Here is an 18,789-nt window from a genome sequence, read left to right as displayed (position 1 = left end):
CAGGCACACGGGCACACTCAAGGAAGGAAGTGGCACAAAAGTCAGATGCGAAACGTGGGTTTGGCTCTGGCTCCGTGGTCTGGTGGAAGCTGACGTTGAGCCAGGAGCCCTTTGGGGTGGTCGGGCTGTGGATGTTTATGCTCCAAAACGTTACGTGCAAATGGATATGGCCCAACACCGGTCCCAAGTGGACTCACGAGGCTAAGTCAGTATAGAAACACACAGAGGTTTAATGTTTAATGTTGACTTTCTTTGGTTGAATGATGGGAGGCCTCTCTGCTCAGCCAGGAGCACTGAGGGCAGAAAGTTCATGAGGGGCTGGAGGGGCCAGGCAGAGCAGCCTCACCCCGGGATCCAGGACACAGAAGGGGGCCACACGCTCAGGTGTCCCTCTACCCCCATCTAGGGTGAGAAAAACACACGGGGATGTTATTAACCAGCCTCACAAAGAACCAACGATGCCAAGACTGTATTTTTGTGTGGACAGTTCTGCACCTACAGTGTGTACACAGCACAGCGTGGGGATTCGGGTTCACACCAGCTACGGAAGCAGGTGAAAAGGTGAGGCGGAGGCAGAGCTGCCTGGCAGTCATCCGGTGGCCCGTCTGGTTGACCTGTAAGGACACACGGGGTTTGCTGGGAGGAGCACACTGTGGGTTACAGCGTCATGGTCAAGTTTACCAACACCCCGGGAAGTGGGGCTCCTCATACTCACATACTGAGTGCCAGCCTCCAGAGAGCCCTTCCACCGAGCAGGTGCCGGGAACACTCCCCAACACCCCTCTTTGCGGAGGTGCACGTTAGGGAGGCTCTGCGCCTGGTGAGACCTCCCGACCGGATAGCAGAGTGCACCCACGAGTCTGCTGACATTGACGTTTGCAGGGTGAAACACTCTCCAATGAAAACCCAGTGTGTGGGCGGCTGGAAAACACACCGCTACGTGTATGCACACATGTGCATGGCAGGTGCATGTGTGTGTTAACTATGTGTGCACATGTGTATGTATGTGACATGCACGTGTGTGTGCATGTATGCAATATGCACGTTTGTGTGTGTATGTGACATGCACGTTTGCGTGCATGTGTATGCATGTGATATGCACGTGTTTGTGTGTGCACATGTGTATGTGTGTGATATGCATGTGTTTGTGTGTGTGCATGTGTATGTGTGTATGATATGCACGTTTGTGTGTGTGCGTGTGTGTGATATGCACGTGTGTGCATGTGTATGTGTGTGATATGCACGTTTGTGTGTATGTATATGTGTGTGATATGCACATGTGTTTGTGTGCGTGTGTGTGTGTGGGTGAACACGTGTCACAGACAAGGAGGAGGGAGGGAGGGAAAACTGTGTACAGTTTCACACCCACGGCCCTCTGGACTCCCTTCCACCAAGGGACGGGCCACTTGCTTTCACAGAAGGTTTGTTGTCATCCACATCTGTCCTTTGAGTCAGGGCTTGGTGCCCAGATGTTCATGGAGATGAGAAAAAGGGAAGGAATTTTGTCCATGAGAATGTCCCGTCTGCCAGCCCCTCTTCTTTTTGGAATAAACCTTGTTGCCAAGTGCCTATACTGGAGTGGAATCCAGTCCCAACGGTGGCTGGTTTTGGAAGTCGAATCTTCACTAACGGATGTCTGGGCATCTTCCCAAGGCTTGGGCCCCTAAGAGCACCCCATTGGCCCTCTGAAGCCGACAGCCATCCCCAAAGTCCAGAGCGCGGCTGCAGCCCGCAGCATCCGTGGTGCTCTCAGCCCTGCAGGGCTGGGGCTGTGACAAGGACAAGGTTGACAGGGGACACTGAGTGGGCAGAGGTGTGCAGGGGTCCCGTGAAGCTGCAGGGGTGGCTCAGACACGCGACAGCAGTGGGTCCCAAGGGTTCTGCCCAGGGTGAGAATGCTGGGGACAGACCTGCCACCACCACCCCTGGAGCAGAACGCAAGACACACACATTGAACACTGGGAAAGGTCAGGGCAGCCCCCTGCTGTGATCTCGGCCCCGCCTGGCCACACCAGGGGAAGCCAGGACTCCGTGGATGGCATCTCGGGCAGGGCCATGCTGGGGTCTGGGTGGGTCCTTTGATGGAAGCCCCTGCTCTGCCTCTGGGGCGCCCCAGGACTGGAGGCCACAGGACAGAAACCAGATGACCTTGTGCAGGGACGAGCACGTGGAACTGGGATAAAAGGAGTGGGCGTGGCCCAGAGCTTTTCCCCGCTGAGGTCTTTCACAAGGAAGGGGCAGGGGTGTGAACTGCTTCCGAAAGGTGGGGTCACTTTGGTGCCCCCAGTGACCTCATGTGGCAGATGGGCCCCCCACTCTGCTCTGAAGCTCCTCCAGGAACACTGTGTCCCCTGCTCCGCCTACACAGTAGTTTCATTTTTCCAGGGTCCTGTTCGGATGTTGCCGGTCCCATCGGTGCCAAACGGCAGGTCTTCTAGCAAGTTACCCTTGGGCAGCCCGTTCTGGCTGGGGCCACCAAAGGGCAGGGACTGTGTCCTCCGCAGCATCTCCAGGTGACCAGGCCCAAGCGCTGCCTCCCTGCCCGGCCGCGTGGGGCAGCTGTAGAGGGCAGGGCTCCCATCGCTGCCCTCAGGCTGGCTGACCATGGGGAAGGGGTCACCCTGGGCGCAGCAGGCCAGCGTGTGTGCCCCTGCCGGGCCATCCAGAGAGCTGGGGGGGCTGTCTGTGCGTGAGCTTTGGGGGCTGCCGTCCAGGCTGGACGGGATGTGGTAAGCGTACTCGGGCTCCTCTGCTGGGTGCCGGCTAAAGTAGGGCGGCTTAGTTCTGCCCTGAAGGCACCCGTGCAGGTGGGGGTCGTGCCCGAAGGCACCCTCCTCCTGCGCGTGCACGTGTGCCTCGTCCGCCATCAGTGGCTCACCGTGCATCTTGGCGCAGCACGGGGTGGCAGGGGACAGACAACTGGCGTGGCCCTGTGCGGCCTGCAGGTTGGTCATCTTGCAGGGTCCCGGTGGGTGCGTGAAGCCCCGTGGCTGGCCGAGGCCCGGCGAATGCAGGCAGGCGGCACGGCCCAGCGCGGCCCCGTTGGCATCGAGTGCGGAGTGGGCATCCCTGCGGGGTGGGCAGCATGCCCACCAGCACTGCCACACGTCCTCGCGCTTGGCGCAGTGGTGGATGAGCACGAAGAGCCCCAGTGTCACGCAGAAGGCGCCGTACAGGCAGCTGAAGACCATGTCCAGGAAGTGGCCCTGGGACACCGCCAGCGCCCCAAAGGCCCACGTGGCCGTGAACAGGAACAGCGTGAAGGCGGCAGCGCGCAGCTGTGCCTGGAAGGAATGCTCGTTCTGCAGCACCGAGGCGCCAGGGGCATCGCGTGCGGGTGGGGTGCCGGGCCGGATCCCACGGCTGCCCTCGGGCGTGGCCAGCCGCCGCTGCTCCTCGGGCTGTGCGCGCATCTCGTACCTGCGCCCTGGGTGGCGCCGCAGCTGCACGTAGGTGCCCAGGAAGTACACGCAGGTGACCAGGGCAATGACGGCGGCTGGGCCGTAGAAGGCGCCCAGGCTAGGCTCCCAGGCCATCCAGCAGCTGTGGGGAGACGCACGTCAGCGTCAGCTGGGCCAGCACGGCCAGGACTCAGGACTCAGGACTCCTCCTGCAGAGCAAAGGGCGCCGCACCCGCCCGGACCAGCAAGTGGCTTTGCACAACTGCGGCTTGGGGGCCTTGGGGGCTTCTAGAGTCGCTGAGAGTGTGGATGGGAACGAGGCCCTATTGGCCCTACCAGCTTGGGAGGTCGGGGAGCCAGGAAAGTGTCCCAGGTGTGGGCGGAGGTGGAGCCGGGCGGGGGCCCAGGTGCAGGGTGGGCCTGGGTGGGCAGGAGCAGGGACAGAGCCGGGTGGGTGGGGCCGGTGTGGGGTGGGTGGGGCCAGGAAGAGGCAGAGCTAGGGGGGCGGGGCTGAGCAGAGGGCAGCGCTGGATGGGTGGGGCCAGGCAGAGGGTGGAGCCGGGTGGGCATGGCCGGCGTGAGGTGGGCGGGGTCAGGTGGAGGTGGAGGTGGAGCCGGGTGGGCGGGGCCAGGCGGAGGGCAGGCGGGCGGGCCATCCTGGGGCCGCAGAAGGAACTGAGGGCCTGAATCAGGGGTTCCCGGCTGGCTCTGGGCACCGATGGCGGGACGGCTGGGTTCGTTCTACTGTATGGGGTTTCCCTTCTCAGCTGAGTTCCATGATGCTGCCAAATCGCTATTTGTCCCCAGGCCCCTCCCATAGAAGGCTAACCAGGCCTGACTCATCCAGAGGCAAAGATTAGGTTGGGGTCCCTGGGAGAGGAGGGGGCACTGCGCACTCCTCGGGGGCGCGAGCTGGGAGGGGCGCAGCTCTGGGCGAGCCCCAGGTCCAGGCCCAGGCCTTGCTGCTTCGTCCTGGTCTCCCCCACTGCAGGTGTCCGGGAGGGACCTCGGACAGAGCCCACCCGCTGCTCCCAGCTCCCAGCTCTGGGCACCCGGTACTCACTACGCCGCGTCCTCGTCCTCTGTCCCGTAATTCCTGATGTTCGTGGCAGCCGTGACCCCACAGATGATAAAGGGGACCCCTCCACTGACGAGGTAAAACCTGCCGGAGTGGAAGGCGCTGACCCCCTTGCAGACGCTGCCTGCATCTTCCGGGGACACGCTGTCCCTCCCCCACTCCGCGGGGCAAGGGAGAGCGGCGGGCGCGGGCGGAGCAGGAGGGGACCAAGACTCCCGACCCCCGACCGCCGACCGAGCAGCCTGTGCCGGCCTCGCCTGGCCTCCCGCGGGCCTCTGCGCCTGGAGAGAGCCCTGGCCAGGTCCCGGAACAGGTGGGCCCCGGGAGAGCTCTGTTAGCCGCTGATTTCTCTGCAGCTGCAGGGAGCCCCTGGCTGCAGGCGGGACCGCTCCCCGGGTTGGCGTGGGGTCTCACAGGGAGCTGCATGTCCCACTGAGTCTCCAGGTCATGGCCCCTCCCCACGGGTAGTGCGCGTGGCCAGTGACCCGTGGTGCCCCGTTTTAAACAGCTTTAAAGCCCCGCTTAGCCTCAGGGGAAGAGGTTCAGAGGGCGGAAGTCTCTGCTCCCTGTCAGACCCAGGAACCTGCCTTGGAGGGGCAGAGTCTCATCCTGACAGGCACAGCCCAAGCCCAGGGCAGGGGCTGACCTTCCCCTCTGCAGGGCCTGGCAATCGTGCTGAGGGCACCCAGGGGTCCATGCATGATGCTGTGTGTCCCGGACCAGGTGCATTTGCTCACCGCCTCCAGCCCCTGGCCTGACCCTGGCTGCCGGCCCTATGGAGCATGCGTGACCTAGGGGCCGGCTCAGAGACCATCCCCCATGGGTGCTGTCTCCCCGGCTGCTGGGAACACCCAGGTCGGCCACGGACCCCTGCCCCACGTGTTCAGTGGGCTCCAAGGTGCAGGGGTGGGAGGGGTGGCCCTGGGTCTGGTAGTTCTCGGGGACCCCCTAGGAAACCTGTGCTCCCAGACTCTATATCCCAAGATTTCCTTCAGAAATAAAGATGAAATAAAGACACTTTCTGATAAAAATAAAACTAAGAGCACTTGCCATGTATGGACCTGTATTTCAGGAAATGCTAGCTGAAATTATTCAGGGTGGAGGGTAGTGGACCCTTCCACAGGCACCGCACCTGTGGAAAACCCTAACCAGACCGGCACGGTGGGCCTTGGGTCGGGGGTCCATGCTGTGGACTTCATCAGAACAGCAGGGAGCCCCTGGGCTGCTTGGGGGAACTTGGACTGTCCGGAAGGAAGGAGGACACCAGAAACGCTGAGGGATAAATAGAAAAGCTTTGTCTCCCCCTTCTTAATTTCCTCCCTCTTGCAATGACTGTTTCAAGAAAGAACTTGAGCACTGCCTTGTGTAGGGTACGTGGGGATGGTGCTGTGCCCAGCATCTGTGGGAGGAAAGGTGGGAGGCAGGAAACAGTCCTATACAGTTGCAAGTTTTCTATAAATGTGTTATATGAAGAGAACAATTTTACTCTACATAGGATGTGGAAAGGTTGTGGATTTTAATCCCTTAGAGAAACCATACAAAACTAGGTAAAAACTAGGCTGGACGCGGTGGCTCACGCCTGTAACCCCAACACTTTGGGAGGCCAAGGTGGGTGGATCACGAGGTCAGGAGATTGAGACCATCCTGGCTAACACGGTGAAACCTCGTCTCTACTAAAAATGCAAAAAATTAGCTGGGCGTGGTGGCGGGTGACTGTACTCCCAGCTACTAGGGAGGCTGAGGCAGGAGAATGGCGTGAACCCGGGGGGCAGAGGTTGCAGTGAGCTGAGATCGCACCACTGCACTCCAGCCTGGGCGACAGAGTGAGACTCCATCTCAAACAAACAAAAAAACTAATAGATACATTAAAACGAAATTTTAAAAAATGTTAAAATAATCCAAAAGAAGGAAGTAAAGGAGAAATGGAAGAATTCCAAAGAGCAAAACAATCACTTAAAGTGGTAAAAACAGAAAACAAAGAGTAAAATGTAGACTAAATCCAACCAAATCAAAATTCCAATTAATTTTAGCAAGCTAAAAGCTCCAATCCAAAGGCAGAGATTATCAGATAGATAGTAAGCTCATGGAACATGGTGACTAGAATAGAAACACTGAATATAAGACACAAGTAGGTTGAAAGTAACTGGATGGAAAAAGCCATGCAATGCCAACTGTGAGATTAAGAGAGCTACAGCGGTTACACCAATGCCAGGCAAAGTCGATGATAAGACAGTGAGATAGAGGGGCCCATGGGATGCAGAAGTGTCCGGGATGGACCCACGGCACACAGTTGTGGTGCAGGACGGACCCACGGCGCACAGTTGTGGTGCAGGACGGACCCACGGCGCACAGTTGTGGTGCAGGACGGACCCACGGCGCACAGTTGTGGTGCAGGACGGACCCACGGCGCACAGTTGTGGTGCAGGACGGACCCACGGCGCACAGTTGTGGTGCAGGACGGACCCACGGCGCACAGTTGTGGTGCAGGACGGACCCACGGCGCACAGTTGTGGTGCAGGACGGACCCACGGCGCACAGTTGTGGTGCAGGACGGACCCACGGCGCACAGTTGTGGTGCAGGACGGACCCACGGCGCACAGTTGTGGTGCAGGACGGACACACGGTGCACAGTTGTGGTGCAGGACAGACCAGAGACAGTCCTTTGATTTTCTGAGAAGACATCCAACCACCCCAGTGGATGGGAAGCCGGAGAAACCTGCCCGACGCTGTCACCCAGTCAGTCTGGCGGTTTGTTCCTGCCGAGCGGGGCGGGGGCCCGGGAGAAATAAAGACCAATGTCTCTCTGAAGGTGAAGACAGGGAGGAGTGAGCCGCACATGACTTTGGCAAAGAGTTGGCTGTGAAGCCCACAGGTGGCAAAACAGGACATGGAGTGGGAAAGCAGACCCAACTTCTTATAGAGGCCACGGGCACCTGGCCGGGACAGTACCATCCAGAGCTTGTTCTAGCAGGGCCTGGGCTCAGCTGTCCACACCCGGCCGGCCTGTGATGTCAGCATGGGCACCTCTGCTCTGCTCCCACAGTCAACGGTGGCACAGAAAGCCCCCCAGGGTCCTGCTGCTGCCAGGCACAAGGATCCCCTAGACCCCGCTCTGGACACACAGGAGGCCACTGTCTCCGAGCCAGCCCTCCACCCTCTGCAGGAGATGGAGCTACAGGTTCTGGCCTTGAAGTCCCCTTTGGCATCCTCAGCAGGCACAGCTGTGACAGGGATGGCTCAGGGCGTGCTTTGTGCAGCAAGGCCAGCCCGCCACGCTCCTCTGTGGCCCGTGGCCCCAGTTACCCACAAGGAGCCGGCAAGAAGGCCTGCAGCAGTGGCCTCTGCGCGTCCAAGGCTGGATGATGGAGCAGCTGACGTGTCCCAGAGGCCCTGCCTGGGTCTGGCCAGACGATGCAGCACCGTGAGCTCCCCTGCCTTCCTGTGGCTGCAGGTCTTTTCCTGAGGACCCCAGTGTCCTGCAGCGGGCGTGGAGAAGCTGCTGGCAGCTGCTCAGGGGACACGCCGCCCGCTGCAGCCTGTGGGAGGGTCTGTCTGTGCCCCGCCGGCCGTCTCCAAGCTGCCTGCCCGGCCCTGCCTGCCAGGACCACCGGCTCCGGGCTCTGTCCCGGCGCGCAGCGCAGGTCGGCCGGCAGAGGGCGCTGGAGGCCGCCGCTTTTCTCGCCGCCGCCGCTGGGCAGTGACTGCCGTGGACTCGCAGGCGCGGGGCTGGGGCTGGGGCGGGGCTGGGGCTGGGGCGGGGCGGGGGGCTCTGCTGGGTCCAGCATCCACCAACCACCGCCCGACGTGGGCCACTCACAACCGCCTCAGCCCACCTGTGTCCGGGGAGTGGTTCCTGCCCGTCTGGCAGCTGGGAACACCCTCTCCTATGGCTCTGAGCCCCAGTCAGGGTGGGGGTCCAGCTTGTCCTCCTCCTCTGGGCGCTGACGCGTCTGTCACTCAAGCGTCGTATTCTGTTACCTAGAATCCCATCTAAACCCCAGGTGGACTCTGGGCGTCGAGGAATGTCCAGCCACCCCTCTGTGCCCAGGTCCCAGCGTCGGGACAGTGGCTCGCCATGCCAGGCCACTCACTGGAACATCTCCGGGTTACATGATTTCCGGGGCTCAGGCCAACGCCTGCGTTAGATGAAGGTTTCTAGAAAGGGAGGGCGGATCTGAATCTCGATGAAATCCTAATGGCTTCCCCTTGGGAGCTGTGAACCTCACCCAGAGGTGTCCAGAGGAGCAAAGCGGGAGCTGACTTACGGCAGAGCACATTGCTCAGAGGCCGGGGAGGGTGGCCTGGCTGGGGAGGGTGCAGAGCTGGGGAGGGTGCAGAGCTGAGGAGGGTGGCCTGGATGGGGAGGGTGCAGAGCTGGGGAGGGTGCAGAGCCTGAGAGGGTGGCCTGGCCAGGGAGGGTGCAGAGCTGGGGAGGGTGGCCTGGCCGGGGAGGCTGCAGAGCCCGGGACCAGCCCTGAGTGCACCGCCACGTGACCCAGGGCCAAGTGAGGGAGGAGTGACCATCAGTGCTGGGGCAGGTAGATGAGCGTTGCACAGGAGAACAGGAGCTCCGTCCTATGTCGACTGAATAACGCCCCCAGATATCCATGTTCTCTTCCCTGAAACCAGTGAAGGTTTCACCTCACACGTCAAGAGGGACATTGCAGGTGTGGTTAAATGAGCGATGGTGAAGAGCGGAGACTGTCCTGGGTTGTTTGGCTGGACTGACAACATCACCGGGGTCCTCTTAAGAGGGAGGGCAGAGATCCCAGTGGAGAGAAGATGCAGGGCTGCTGGCTTTCAGGGTGGAGGAGGCCCCAAGCCCAGGAGTGATGGCGGCTGAGGCAGCCCCAGAAGGTGCCGGGGGAGGGAGGCAGCCCTGCCCACACCTCGATGTCGGTCCAGCGGGGCCCATGTTGGACTTACGGCTCTCAACTGTCGGATGATCCCCCTGAGTTGCTTTATCCACTGAGCTTGTGGTGCGGCCCCAGCGGTGCGTGAACCCTAGCCACTCACAGCTACAGGATGGACATGCTGCTGCTCACGGCGGGTGACTGGGGAGCCTCAGGGAGGAGCCATGGTGCGGATGTGGCATGAGGATGGGTGCCTTAAAGCATCCACAGAAGCACGTGCCCCGCCTGGGTGCTGCCGGCTCTGTGATCCCTCCTGACACACTTGCCCGCTGCTGATTGGAGCCGATGGTCAGAATCAACGCACGCTGGGACATGGGGAAATGGAGCAAGGATTCAGACCATGGGTGTGGTCCCGCCACGGCTCGGTTCCCGCCATGGCTGACACTTCACACCTCTCCCCAGGTGCAGTGGCACCATCAAAGCCCGAGTGAAAAGGTCCCGGACCCAGGTGCCACCCAGGACAGCCCCTCTGAGACCAACACTGCATCTCTGGGCTCAGGCGGGCGGCACTGCCTCTGCTTCCATGCTGCACCTCTCCTTACACCACATGCATGCTCACATGTGCACACACATTTGCTTGCATGACACTTCCATGCATACATGCCCCCCGCACTGGAACACACATACCACATGCACACTGGCACACACGCACACACACGCACACTGGCACACATCACACACACAAGCACACATACTCACGAATGCACACTCACATGTACACTGGCACACACGCACACATCACATGCACAGGCACACACATTCACATACAATGGCACACACACGCACATTCACACACACAGAGGCACACACGCACAATGGCATACACCACATGCACAGGCACACGCACAGGCACATACCACATGCACAGGCACACACATGCACACACACTCATGCACACTGGCACACACCACATGCACAGGCACACACGTACACACATCGGCACACTGGCACACATGCACACTCACACACACACTCATGCACACTGGCACACACCACATGCACAGGCACACACGTACACACATCAGCACACTGGCACACATGCACACTCACACACACACTCATGCACACTGGCACACACCACATGCACAGGCACGTACACACATCGGCACACTGGCACACATGCACACTCACACACACACTCATGCACAGGCGCACACACGTGCACACTGGCACACACCATATGCACAGGCACACACGTACATACATGCACACACGCACACTGGCACACACCACACGCACATGCACACACATTCACACTCACACACACACTGGCACACACCACGCACACACACACTCACACACACACTGGCACACTCTACATGCATAGGCCCTCCACACGCACAGGCACTCACACACGCACAGGTGCACCTGGGCTTTGCAGGTCCTGCGTTTTTCACAGGTGAAGGCTGTGGGAACCTAGCGTTGAGCAAGTCCATCAGGGCCATTTTTCCAACAGCATGTGTTCATTTGATGTCTCTGTGTCATATTTTGGTAATTCTCTAAATATTTCATATTTTACCGCTATTACTATGTCTGTCATGGTGAGCTGTGATCAGTCATCTTTGAGGTTTCCGTGGTAGCTGTCTTGGGGCACCACAAACCACGCCCGTATAAGACGGTGGACTTAGTGGGTAAATGTCCTGTGTGATCTGGTTGCTCCACGGGTTGGCTGTTCCCCATCTCCCTCCTATTCCCTGAGTCACAAAAATATTGAAATTAGGCCAATTAATAACCCTACAATGGCCTCTAAGTGTTCAGATGAGAGGAACAGTTGGATGTCTGTTGCTTTACTTATAAAGCTAGAAATCATTACGCTTAGTGAAGAAGGCATGTCGAAACAGAGATAGGCCAAAAGCTCGGCCTCTTGTGACAAACAGCTGCGTTGTGAATGCAAAGGAAAAGTATTGAAGAAAATTGCCTCCAGCAAACACACGAATGATAAGAAAGTGAAACAACCTCATGGCTGATGTGGAGCAAGTTTTAATGGTCTGGATGGAAGATCAAACCAGACACAACATTCCCTCAAGCCAAAGCCTCATCTAGAGCAAGACCCTAACTCTCTTTAACCCTATGACGGCCGAGAGAGGTGCAGCAGGAAAAACGCTCCAAGTTAGCAGAGGTTGGTTCATGAAGTTTAAGGACAGAAACCATCTTCATAACATAAAAGTGCAGGGTGAAACAGTAAGTGTTGATGGAGAAGCTGTAGCAAGTTCTCCAGAAGATCTGGCCAGGATAGCGATGAGGGAGGTTGCACTAAACAAGAGTGATTTTTCTTTTTTTGAGACAGGGTCTTGCTCTGTCACCCAGGCTGGAGTGCAGTGGCGTGATCTCGGCTCACTGCAAGCTCCACCTCCCAGGTTCAAGTGATTCTCTTGCCTCAGCCTCCCCGGGAGCTGGGATTACAGGTGCCCACCACCACGCCTGGCTAATTTTTTGTGTTTTTTTTTTTTTTTTTTTTTTTTTTGGTCCAGACTGGGCTTTGCTGTCTTGGCCAGGCTCGTCTCGAACTCCTGACCTCAGGTGATCTGCCTGCCTCGGCCTCCCAAAGTGCTGGGATTACAGGCATGAGCCACAGCGCTTAGCCTAAACAAGAGATCTGCAACGCAGATGAAACAGCCTTCTACTGGAAGAGATGCCTTCTAGGACTCTCACAGCTAGAGAGGAGACCGTGCCTGGCTTCTAAGCTTCCAGGCACAGGCGGACGCTCTTGCTAGGGGCTAACGCGGCCGGGGACTTTGAGTTGAAGCCAATCTTCATTCACCATTCTGAAAATCCCGGGGCCGTTAAGAATGATGCTCAATGTACTCTGCCTGTGCTCTGTAAGAGGACAACAAAGCCTGGTGTCAGCACATCTGTTGACAGCACGGTTTGCTGAATATTTAAAGCCCACTGTTGAGACCTATTGCTCAAAAAGATTCTTTGCAAAATATTGCTGCTAGTTGACACTGCTCCTGGCCACCCAAGAATTAGAAGTGCAGCCTGAAGATGGCACTGCATTGCTACAGTCTCGTGGTAAAACGTAACCAAAGAGGAGCTGCGTCTTATGAATGAGCAAAGAAAGAGGTTTCTTGGGATCAATCTGCTCCTGGTGAAGATGCCGTGGACGCTACTGAAATGAGAACAAAGGACTGAGAATATTTCATACACTATGTTGACAAAGCCGTGGCCGAGTTTGAGAGGATGACTCCAGTTTTGAAAGGAGTTCTGCTGCGGGTAAAATGCATCAAACGGCACTTCGTGCTACAGCGAACTCTTTTGTGAAAGGAAAAATCAATGTGGCAAACATCAGTGTTGTCTTATTTTAAGAAATTGCCGCAGCCACTCCAGCCTTCAGCCGCCACCACCCTGGTCAGCCCCAGCGGTCCACATCGAGGCGGGACCCTCTGCCCGCAGGGAGATTACGACTTGCGGAAGTCACTAGCATTTTTTTTTAGCAATAAAGAACCAGCGGCTGTATGGTCTGCGAAGGCCTCAGGTCATGTTCATGGCCTCCTCTGCCACACCCGCCTCAGTTTACGCTTAGCTGAAGTTTCACCGGTGCTGTGACTTGAGCTGTGCTCCATGTACGGCGTTTCGTGGGTGTGTGTGCAAGTGTGATGTGAGTGTGTGAGTGCATGAGTGTGTGTGCACGTGTGCAATGCAAGAGTGTATGTGTGTAGTGATTGTGCATGCATGCAAGTGCCTAAGTGTGCACGTGTGCAGTGTGTGTGTATGTGTGTAGTGAGTGTGAGTGCATGCAAATGCCTAAGTGTGCATGTGTGCAGTGCAAGTGTGTGTACGTGTGTGGTGAGTATGAGTGCATGTAAGTGCCTGAATGTGCACGTGTGCAGTGCAAGAGTGTATGTGTGTGATGTGAGTGCGTGAGTGCATGAGTGTGTGTGCACGTGTGCAATGCAAGAGTGTATGTGTGTGGTGTGAGTGCATGTAAGTGCCTAAGTGTGCATGTGTGCAGTGCAAGTGTGTGTGTTTGTGTGGTGAGTGTGAGTGCATGCAAGTGCCTAAATGTGCACGTGTGCAGTGTGTGTGTATGTGTGTGGTGAGTGTGAGTGCATGTAAGTGCCTGAATGTGCACATGTGCAGTGCAAGAGTGTATGCGTGTGATGTGAGTGCGTGTAAGTGCCTGAGTGTGCACACGTGCAGTGCAGGTGTGTGTATGTGTGGTGTGAGTGCATGGAAGTGCCAGAGTGTGCATGTGTGCAGTGCAGGTGTGTGTATGTGTGTGGTGAATGTGAGTGCGTGTAAGTGCCTGAGTATGCACGTGTTCAGTGTGTGTGTGTGATGTGAGTGCGTGTAAGTGCCTGAGTGTGCACATGTGCAGTGCAGGTGTGTGTATGTGTGTGGTGAATGTGAGTGCGTGTAAGTGCCTGAGTATGCACGTGTTCAGTGTGTGTGTGTGATGTGAGTGCGTGTAAGTGCCTGAGTGTGCACATGTGCAGTGCAAGTGTGTGTATGTGTGTGGTGAGTATGAGTGCATGTAAGTGCCTGAGTATGCATGTGTTCAGTGTGTATGTGGTGTGAGTGTGAGTGCGTGTAAGTGCCTGGGTGTGCACGTGTGCAGTGCAAGTGTGTGTATGTGTGTGTGGTGTGTGTGTGAGTGCATGTGATGTAACTGCATGGGTGTATGTGCACATGTATGCAATGCATGTGTGTGGTGTGTGAGTGCATGTGTGTGTGATGTGTGTGCACACTGAAGAGATGGTACAGGTTCAGTTCCAAACACTGCAATAAAGTGAATCATACACAGTTTTTGGTTTCCCAGTGCACATGATATGGTTTGGCTCTGTGTCCTCACCCAAATCTCATCTCAGACTGTGATCCCGTAATCCCCATGTGTTGAGGGCAGGACCTGGTGGGAGGTGGTTGGATCAGGAGGTGGCTTCCCTCATGTTGTTCTCATGATATTGAGTGAATTCTCACGAGACTGAAGGTTTTATAGGAGTCTCTTCCCCCTTTGCTCTTCCCTTCTCTCTCCTGTCTCCTTGTGAAGAAGGTGCTGCTTCTCCTTCCCCTTCCACCATGACTGTAAGTTTCCTGAGGCCTCCCAGCCATGCGGAACTGTGAGTCAATTAAACCTCTTTCCTTTATAAATTACCCACTCTTGGGTACTTCTTTATAGCAGTGTGACAGTGGACTAATACAACACATAAAAGTTGTATTTACACTGTACTGTAGCTGACTAAGTGCGATAACAATTATGCCTAAAGAAACAACGTACATACCTTAACTTAAAAATCCTGTGGGCACTGTTACCTGAGGCCTCCGTGGACCATACAGCCGCTGGTCCTCAAGGGGTTTTGCTCTCTAATGAAAAGGAAGTTTGGGAAATGAGGCAGGAAGAGGCTGGTGGGGCCGCAGTTCCTGGAGACGGTGAGACCAGAGAATCATCTGGAAGCTGGTGCCAGTGCTGACTGGGTGCAGTGGTGTCAGCCTGGGGACACGTCCAGCTCCCCACAGGGCTCACCTGGCTGGCCTGATCAGCTGGCTCATTCCCTCCCAGGCTCCACTGTCAAACACAGCTTTACCAGTCAACTGGCCACAGCCCTACCTGCTGTCCCGGACGGGACAGGAGGACGACCAGCGTGTGGGCAAAGGGACGGGTGGGGATGATTGCTGCCTGGCCACTGGTTGGAGCTGGCAACTAGGGTGACAGGGGAGCTGGGCCTGGCAGGGACTCCTCCCAGGATCCCAGAATGAAGTCACCAGATTGCAAGTGGCCTTGCAGCCAGTCTCGTGTCTCTAAGTCACTGCTGGCTGCCCGTTATTTCAGCCACTGAGGCCATGTGCGCAGAACCCAGAAACACATGGGACTCGGCTGAGGTTAGGGACACAGTCGATCCCCTTCTCCAGGCCCATTCCAGATGCTGAGCTGACCCTTGCCAATCTCCTCTCGACTGTCCATGGCCTGAGCTCCAGGGGTAAGACCAGGGAGCACCAGCCCTGAGCAGGTGCCTGGGCTAGTGAGGGCCTGATCCTGGGGCCTCCCAGCCCAGGCAATCTCTCGGGCCGTGCCCTGGCTGCGTTCACAGTGCACGGGACCTCCCAGGGGGCAGGTCTGGTGTGGCCACACTGAGCGCTTGGCCTCTGTGGGGCTCCAGGCTGGATGCACCGTCAGTTGGCTGCTCCGTGGGTGTTTGCTGGGCACCCTGGGCACTCACTCAGGCCAGGCTTTGGGCAGGTGCCTGCTCTGTGTGCACAGTTCTCGGGTCTCGGACCCAGGCAGTGGGCAGGGGTGGACTCTGGGTGCTGCCTCTGTGCCTTGGACTGTGTCCCTCTGTCCACTCGCAGGAGGGCGGCCAGCAGTCCTCACTCTGGACCAGACAGCATGTGACTCTCAGCTCCTGCCGGGCACTGACCCCTCACTTGGGGTGCTCTGACACTGGCATCCGGCTGGCTCATACCTTCACCTTCCCCCTTCTGACTGTGCCTCCACGAGAGCACCTGCGACTGAGCCCTGGACCCCACTACAGAGAGCATGACCGACCGAGGCCACATTCCACAAGCTGCTCCAGTGACTGGATGGGGACAGTGATGGTGAAAAGCATCCCCACCACCCTCTACCCTCCCCGTCCTCTGTCCCGAACCAGGGGTCAGACCTGCATCTGTCTGCTGACACTATCCTGGTGTTCCTCATTCGCCTTGGGTTCCCAGAGGAGCCTCTGCTCCAGGGGCCTGCCCACCCCTGGCCTGACTCGGAACTGACCAGAGGGTGGGGTCTGATGGGCAGGAGAGGATGCAGGAAAGAAAGAGGCGTGGCCAACAGGAAGGAAGCCTGGGGTTCCATCGGCGGTGTCCCCACCACAGAGGAAGGGGGCCCTCCTTAGGCTGCCCCATATTTCTGGTTGGGTGTCGGAGGCTCTTCATCATGAGAGGGCTGAGGGCTGCCACAGCGGAGGAAGAGGATGCCTGTGGGGGCCGAGGGCTGCCACACCGGAGGGAGAGGATGCCTGTGGGGGGTTGGGTGTGCTGCGGGGCGGCTGGGGGCGGCCTTGGGTGTGGTCTGGTGGGAGAAGGGTTTGGGCAGGGCCAGGGGACGCCCACCAGACAGGGACTGAGGGAGCTGGAGTGGCCGTGGTGGCCCTGAAGGGACCGTGTGTGGCAGCAGGGGGGCGGGGGGCACTGACAAAGCCTGGACCATGTAGGAGCTGAGAGCTTTGGGATCCCCCAAAGGCCGAGGGACTGTGCAAGGCGACAGCTGGGCTTCTAGGAGCATTTTCACCACATTTCATTACTGTGTCTTTCACCCAATCCACACTCGTCCATCATGGCCTTGCGCTGGGCAGCGGCCCAGGGTAGGGCAGCAGGGGGCCTGGGCTCCACCAGGAGTGCCCCTGCAGAGCGGCATGGGTGGGCCAGGCATGCATCTAGCCCTGGGCTTGACCTGGAGCCCATGGAAGGTGAGGAGGGGAGGGGAGGAGTCGAGGGAGGGAGAGGGGAAAGCGGAGGGAAAGGAGGGAGGGAAAGGGGGAGGGGTAAGAGGGAGGGATAAGGTAGGGAGAGGGTCTTGCTGGGTGGATGCTGGAGCAGAGCGCCAGCTCTCCCCTGGGGCAGGGTCTCTGGAAGGCAGGGAGGGGTTGGGGGCTGTAGTACACCAGGACCTGGCAGTGGTGTCTCGGGGCTGGGTCTGATGTGTGGCCCTGGCAGCTCAGAGGATGAGGGGACATGGCCATCTTGAGGACAGTGAGGGCTGGAGACTTGCAGCCCACGTGTCCAGGGTCCCAGCAGTGGGTGGTTCGAGGGGCCTGGGAGGGATGACAGCGCCATGAGCCGGTCCTTGGCTGTGCTGAGTCCTCACAGTGCCCGTGGGGTCCTGGGCTCCTTCCCGGGGAGCCACCTGTGATTATTCATTTCCCCCCGTCTTCAAGGAGGCGGCTGACCAGCGCTGCAAACCCTTCTGCCAAGCATGGGCCAGGCCTGGGGGCCACCCTTCTCAGGGTACCCCTGATCCACCATGTCCTTTGGGGTCAGGCCTCTAGGCTGAGTCCAGCTGTGGCCTCATGAGGACCGTTCTTTGGCCAGATCCAGAGCCCGGCTTTCGTGGGCACAGAGGCCTTGTCGGTTTCCCTTTACTCTGGGGTTGCCTCCTCCCTGTGCCTGCCCGTGCCTGCTGCTGACCACTGGGCAGAGCCTGTGTGCCATTGCCCTGCCGGAGATGATGTGGAGGACCCCAGCCTGTGCCAGCCCCGCCCAGGGGAAGGCTGAGGGGTGAGGAGGGCTCAGGAGCTGGGGGTGGACTTGGGACAGCCCCACTCAGGCGATGGGTGAGGCCCAGGTGCACGTTGAAGTTTGACCACTGAGCCCTTCCAGAACCCCTCGATGAAGCCCCCCAGGCTCCTAGCCGCCTCTCCACGGGAAGCGTGTCCCCAGGACAGCAGCGCTGCCCCACCAGCCAGTCACACTCATAGAGGTTGTGGCCCCCGGGGGCCTTCGATGCGCCGAGGTCATTTGTCACAGGAAAGACGGTGGATTCCATGTGTGGACCTGAGGCTGGCGCCGCCCAGGAGCAGAAGGAGCCAAGGAAATCACATGTGCAGACGCGGCCTCGGGGAGCGGGCAGTGCAGGGGCGGGTAGCAGATACCTCAGGAGACAGCCCTGGCACCCTCACCTCCCTGGGACACAGGACCCCTCTGTGAGATCGTGGTCCCTGGCCCGGTTAGCATTCTGAGTTAACTGTGACTTCTGAATTCAGAGAAATCAGGTTGAGAATTCCTGCTAGGATCCAAGAGCTATTTATGTCCATTTGTCTAAGTATCTCTGGAAAGTCACAGGCGAGCCTCAGAAGTGCATCCTGGGCTCCTCTGCATTCGATCACTGCTGAGGATGGATGGAGGAGGACGCCGTGGGCACCAGGAGAAAGGCAGGTTGGCAAGACAGCAGTCAGGTGGAGAAGGACAGCTCCACTGTCCCAGGCACCAGCCGTGCCCTGCAGATGGCACCACGATGCCCGGCTCCAGACACGAGCCGAGGATGCTTCATGACCGACAAGATGCTTTGAACGCCATAGCACTGTCGCTATGTCCACTCGTAGCGGGTACCCACGGATGGGTCTGCAGGATCACTTGTGCTGTGAAGAGCACCTGTGTTCCAGGATGTCAGGCCACGTGTGGCCTCGAGGGGCCACCACTGGACCCATCAGTGGCGGTGTGTCCTGCTCTGCCCTCGAAGCTCCAGTGTCCTCTGCTCCTGCTCAGGGGAGCTAAGCGGCTGGCACTGGGCTTGGTGCTACTCCTGGGGGTGGAGAAGGGGTTGTGCCACGTGGCCCCTCCTCCCATCCTCAACCAACGCTGCTGTCAGCAGACAACAGGACCAGCAGGAGGGGGAGGTACTCACGGTGTCTACAGAGTCAGGGGACCGCCAAAGTGTGAGATGCCAGGTCCTGGTGGCCCGGCCAGCACTCTG

The 18,789-nt window shown here is 58.3% G+C and overlaps 1 protein-coding gene across 1 annotated transcript in view; it reads right to left on the bottom strand.

The window, feature by feature from the left end:
- Window positions 1–206: 206 nt before the first annotated feature.
- The window catches only part of ADGRA1 (adhesion G protein-coupled receptor A1), a 37,651-nt gene continuing 19,068 nt past the window's right edge, over window positions 207–18,789 (bottom strand). Inside the window, 2 exon segments of the mRNA XM_074003120.1 lie at window positions 207–3,543; window positions 4,465–4,563. Of these exon segments, the coding sequence (XP_073859221.1) occupies window positions 2,361–3,543; window positions 4,465–4,563 (1,282 nt within the window). The 3' untranslated portion in view covers window positions 207–2,360.

Source organism: Macaca fascicularis, chromosome 9, assembly GCF_037993035.2.
Source record: "Macaca fascicularis isolate 582-1 chromosome 9, T2T-MFA8v1.1".
NCBI lineage: Eukaryota > Metazoa > Chordata > Mammalia > Primates > Cercopithecidae > Macaca > Macaca fascicularis.
The sequence above is the reverse complement of the archived record's forward strand: the minus strand, read 5'-3'. Positions and strand labels throughout refer to the sequence as shown.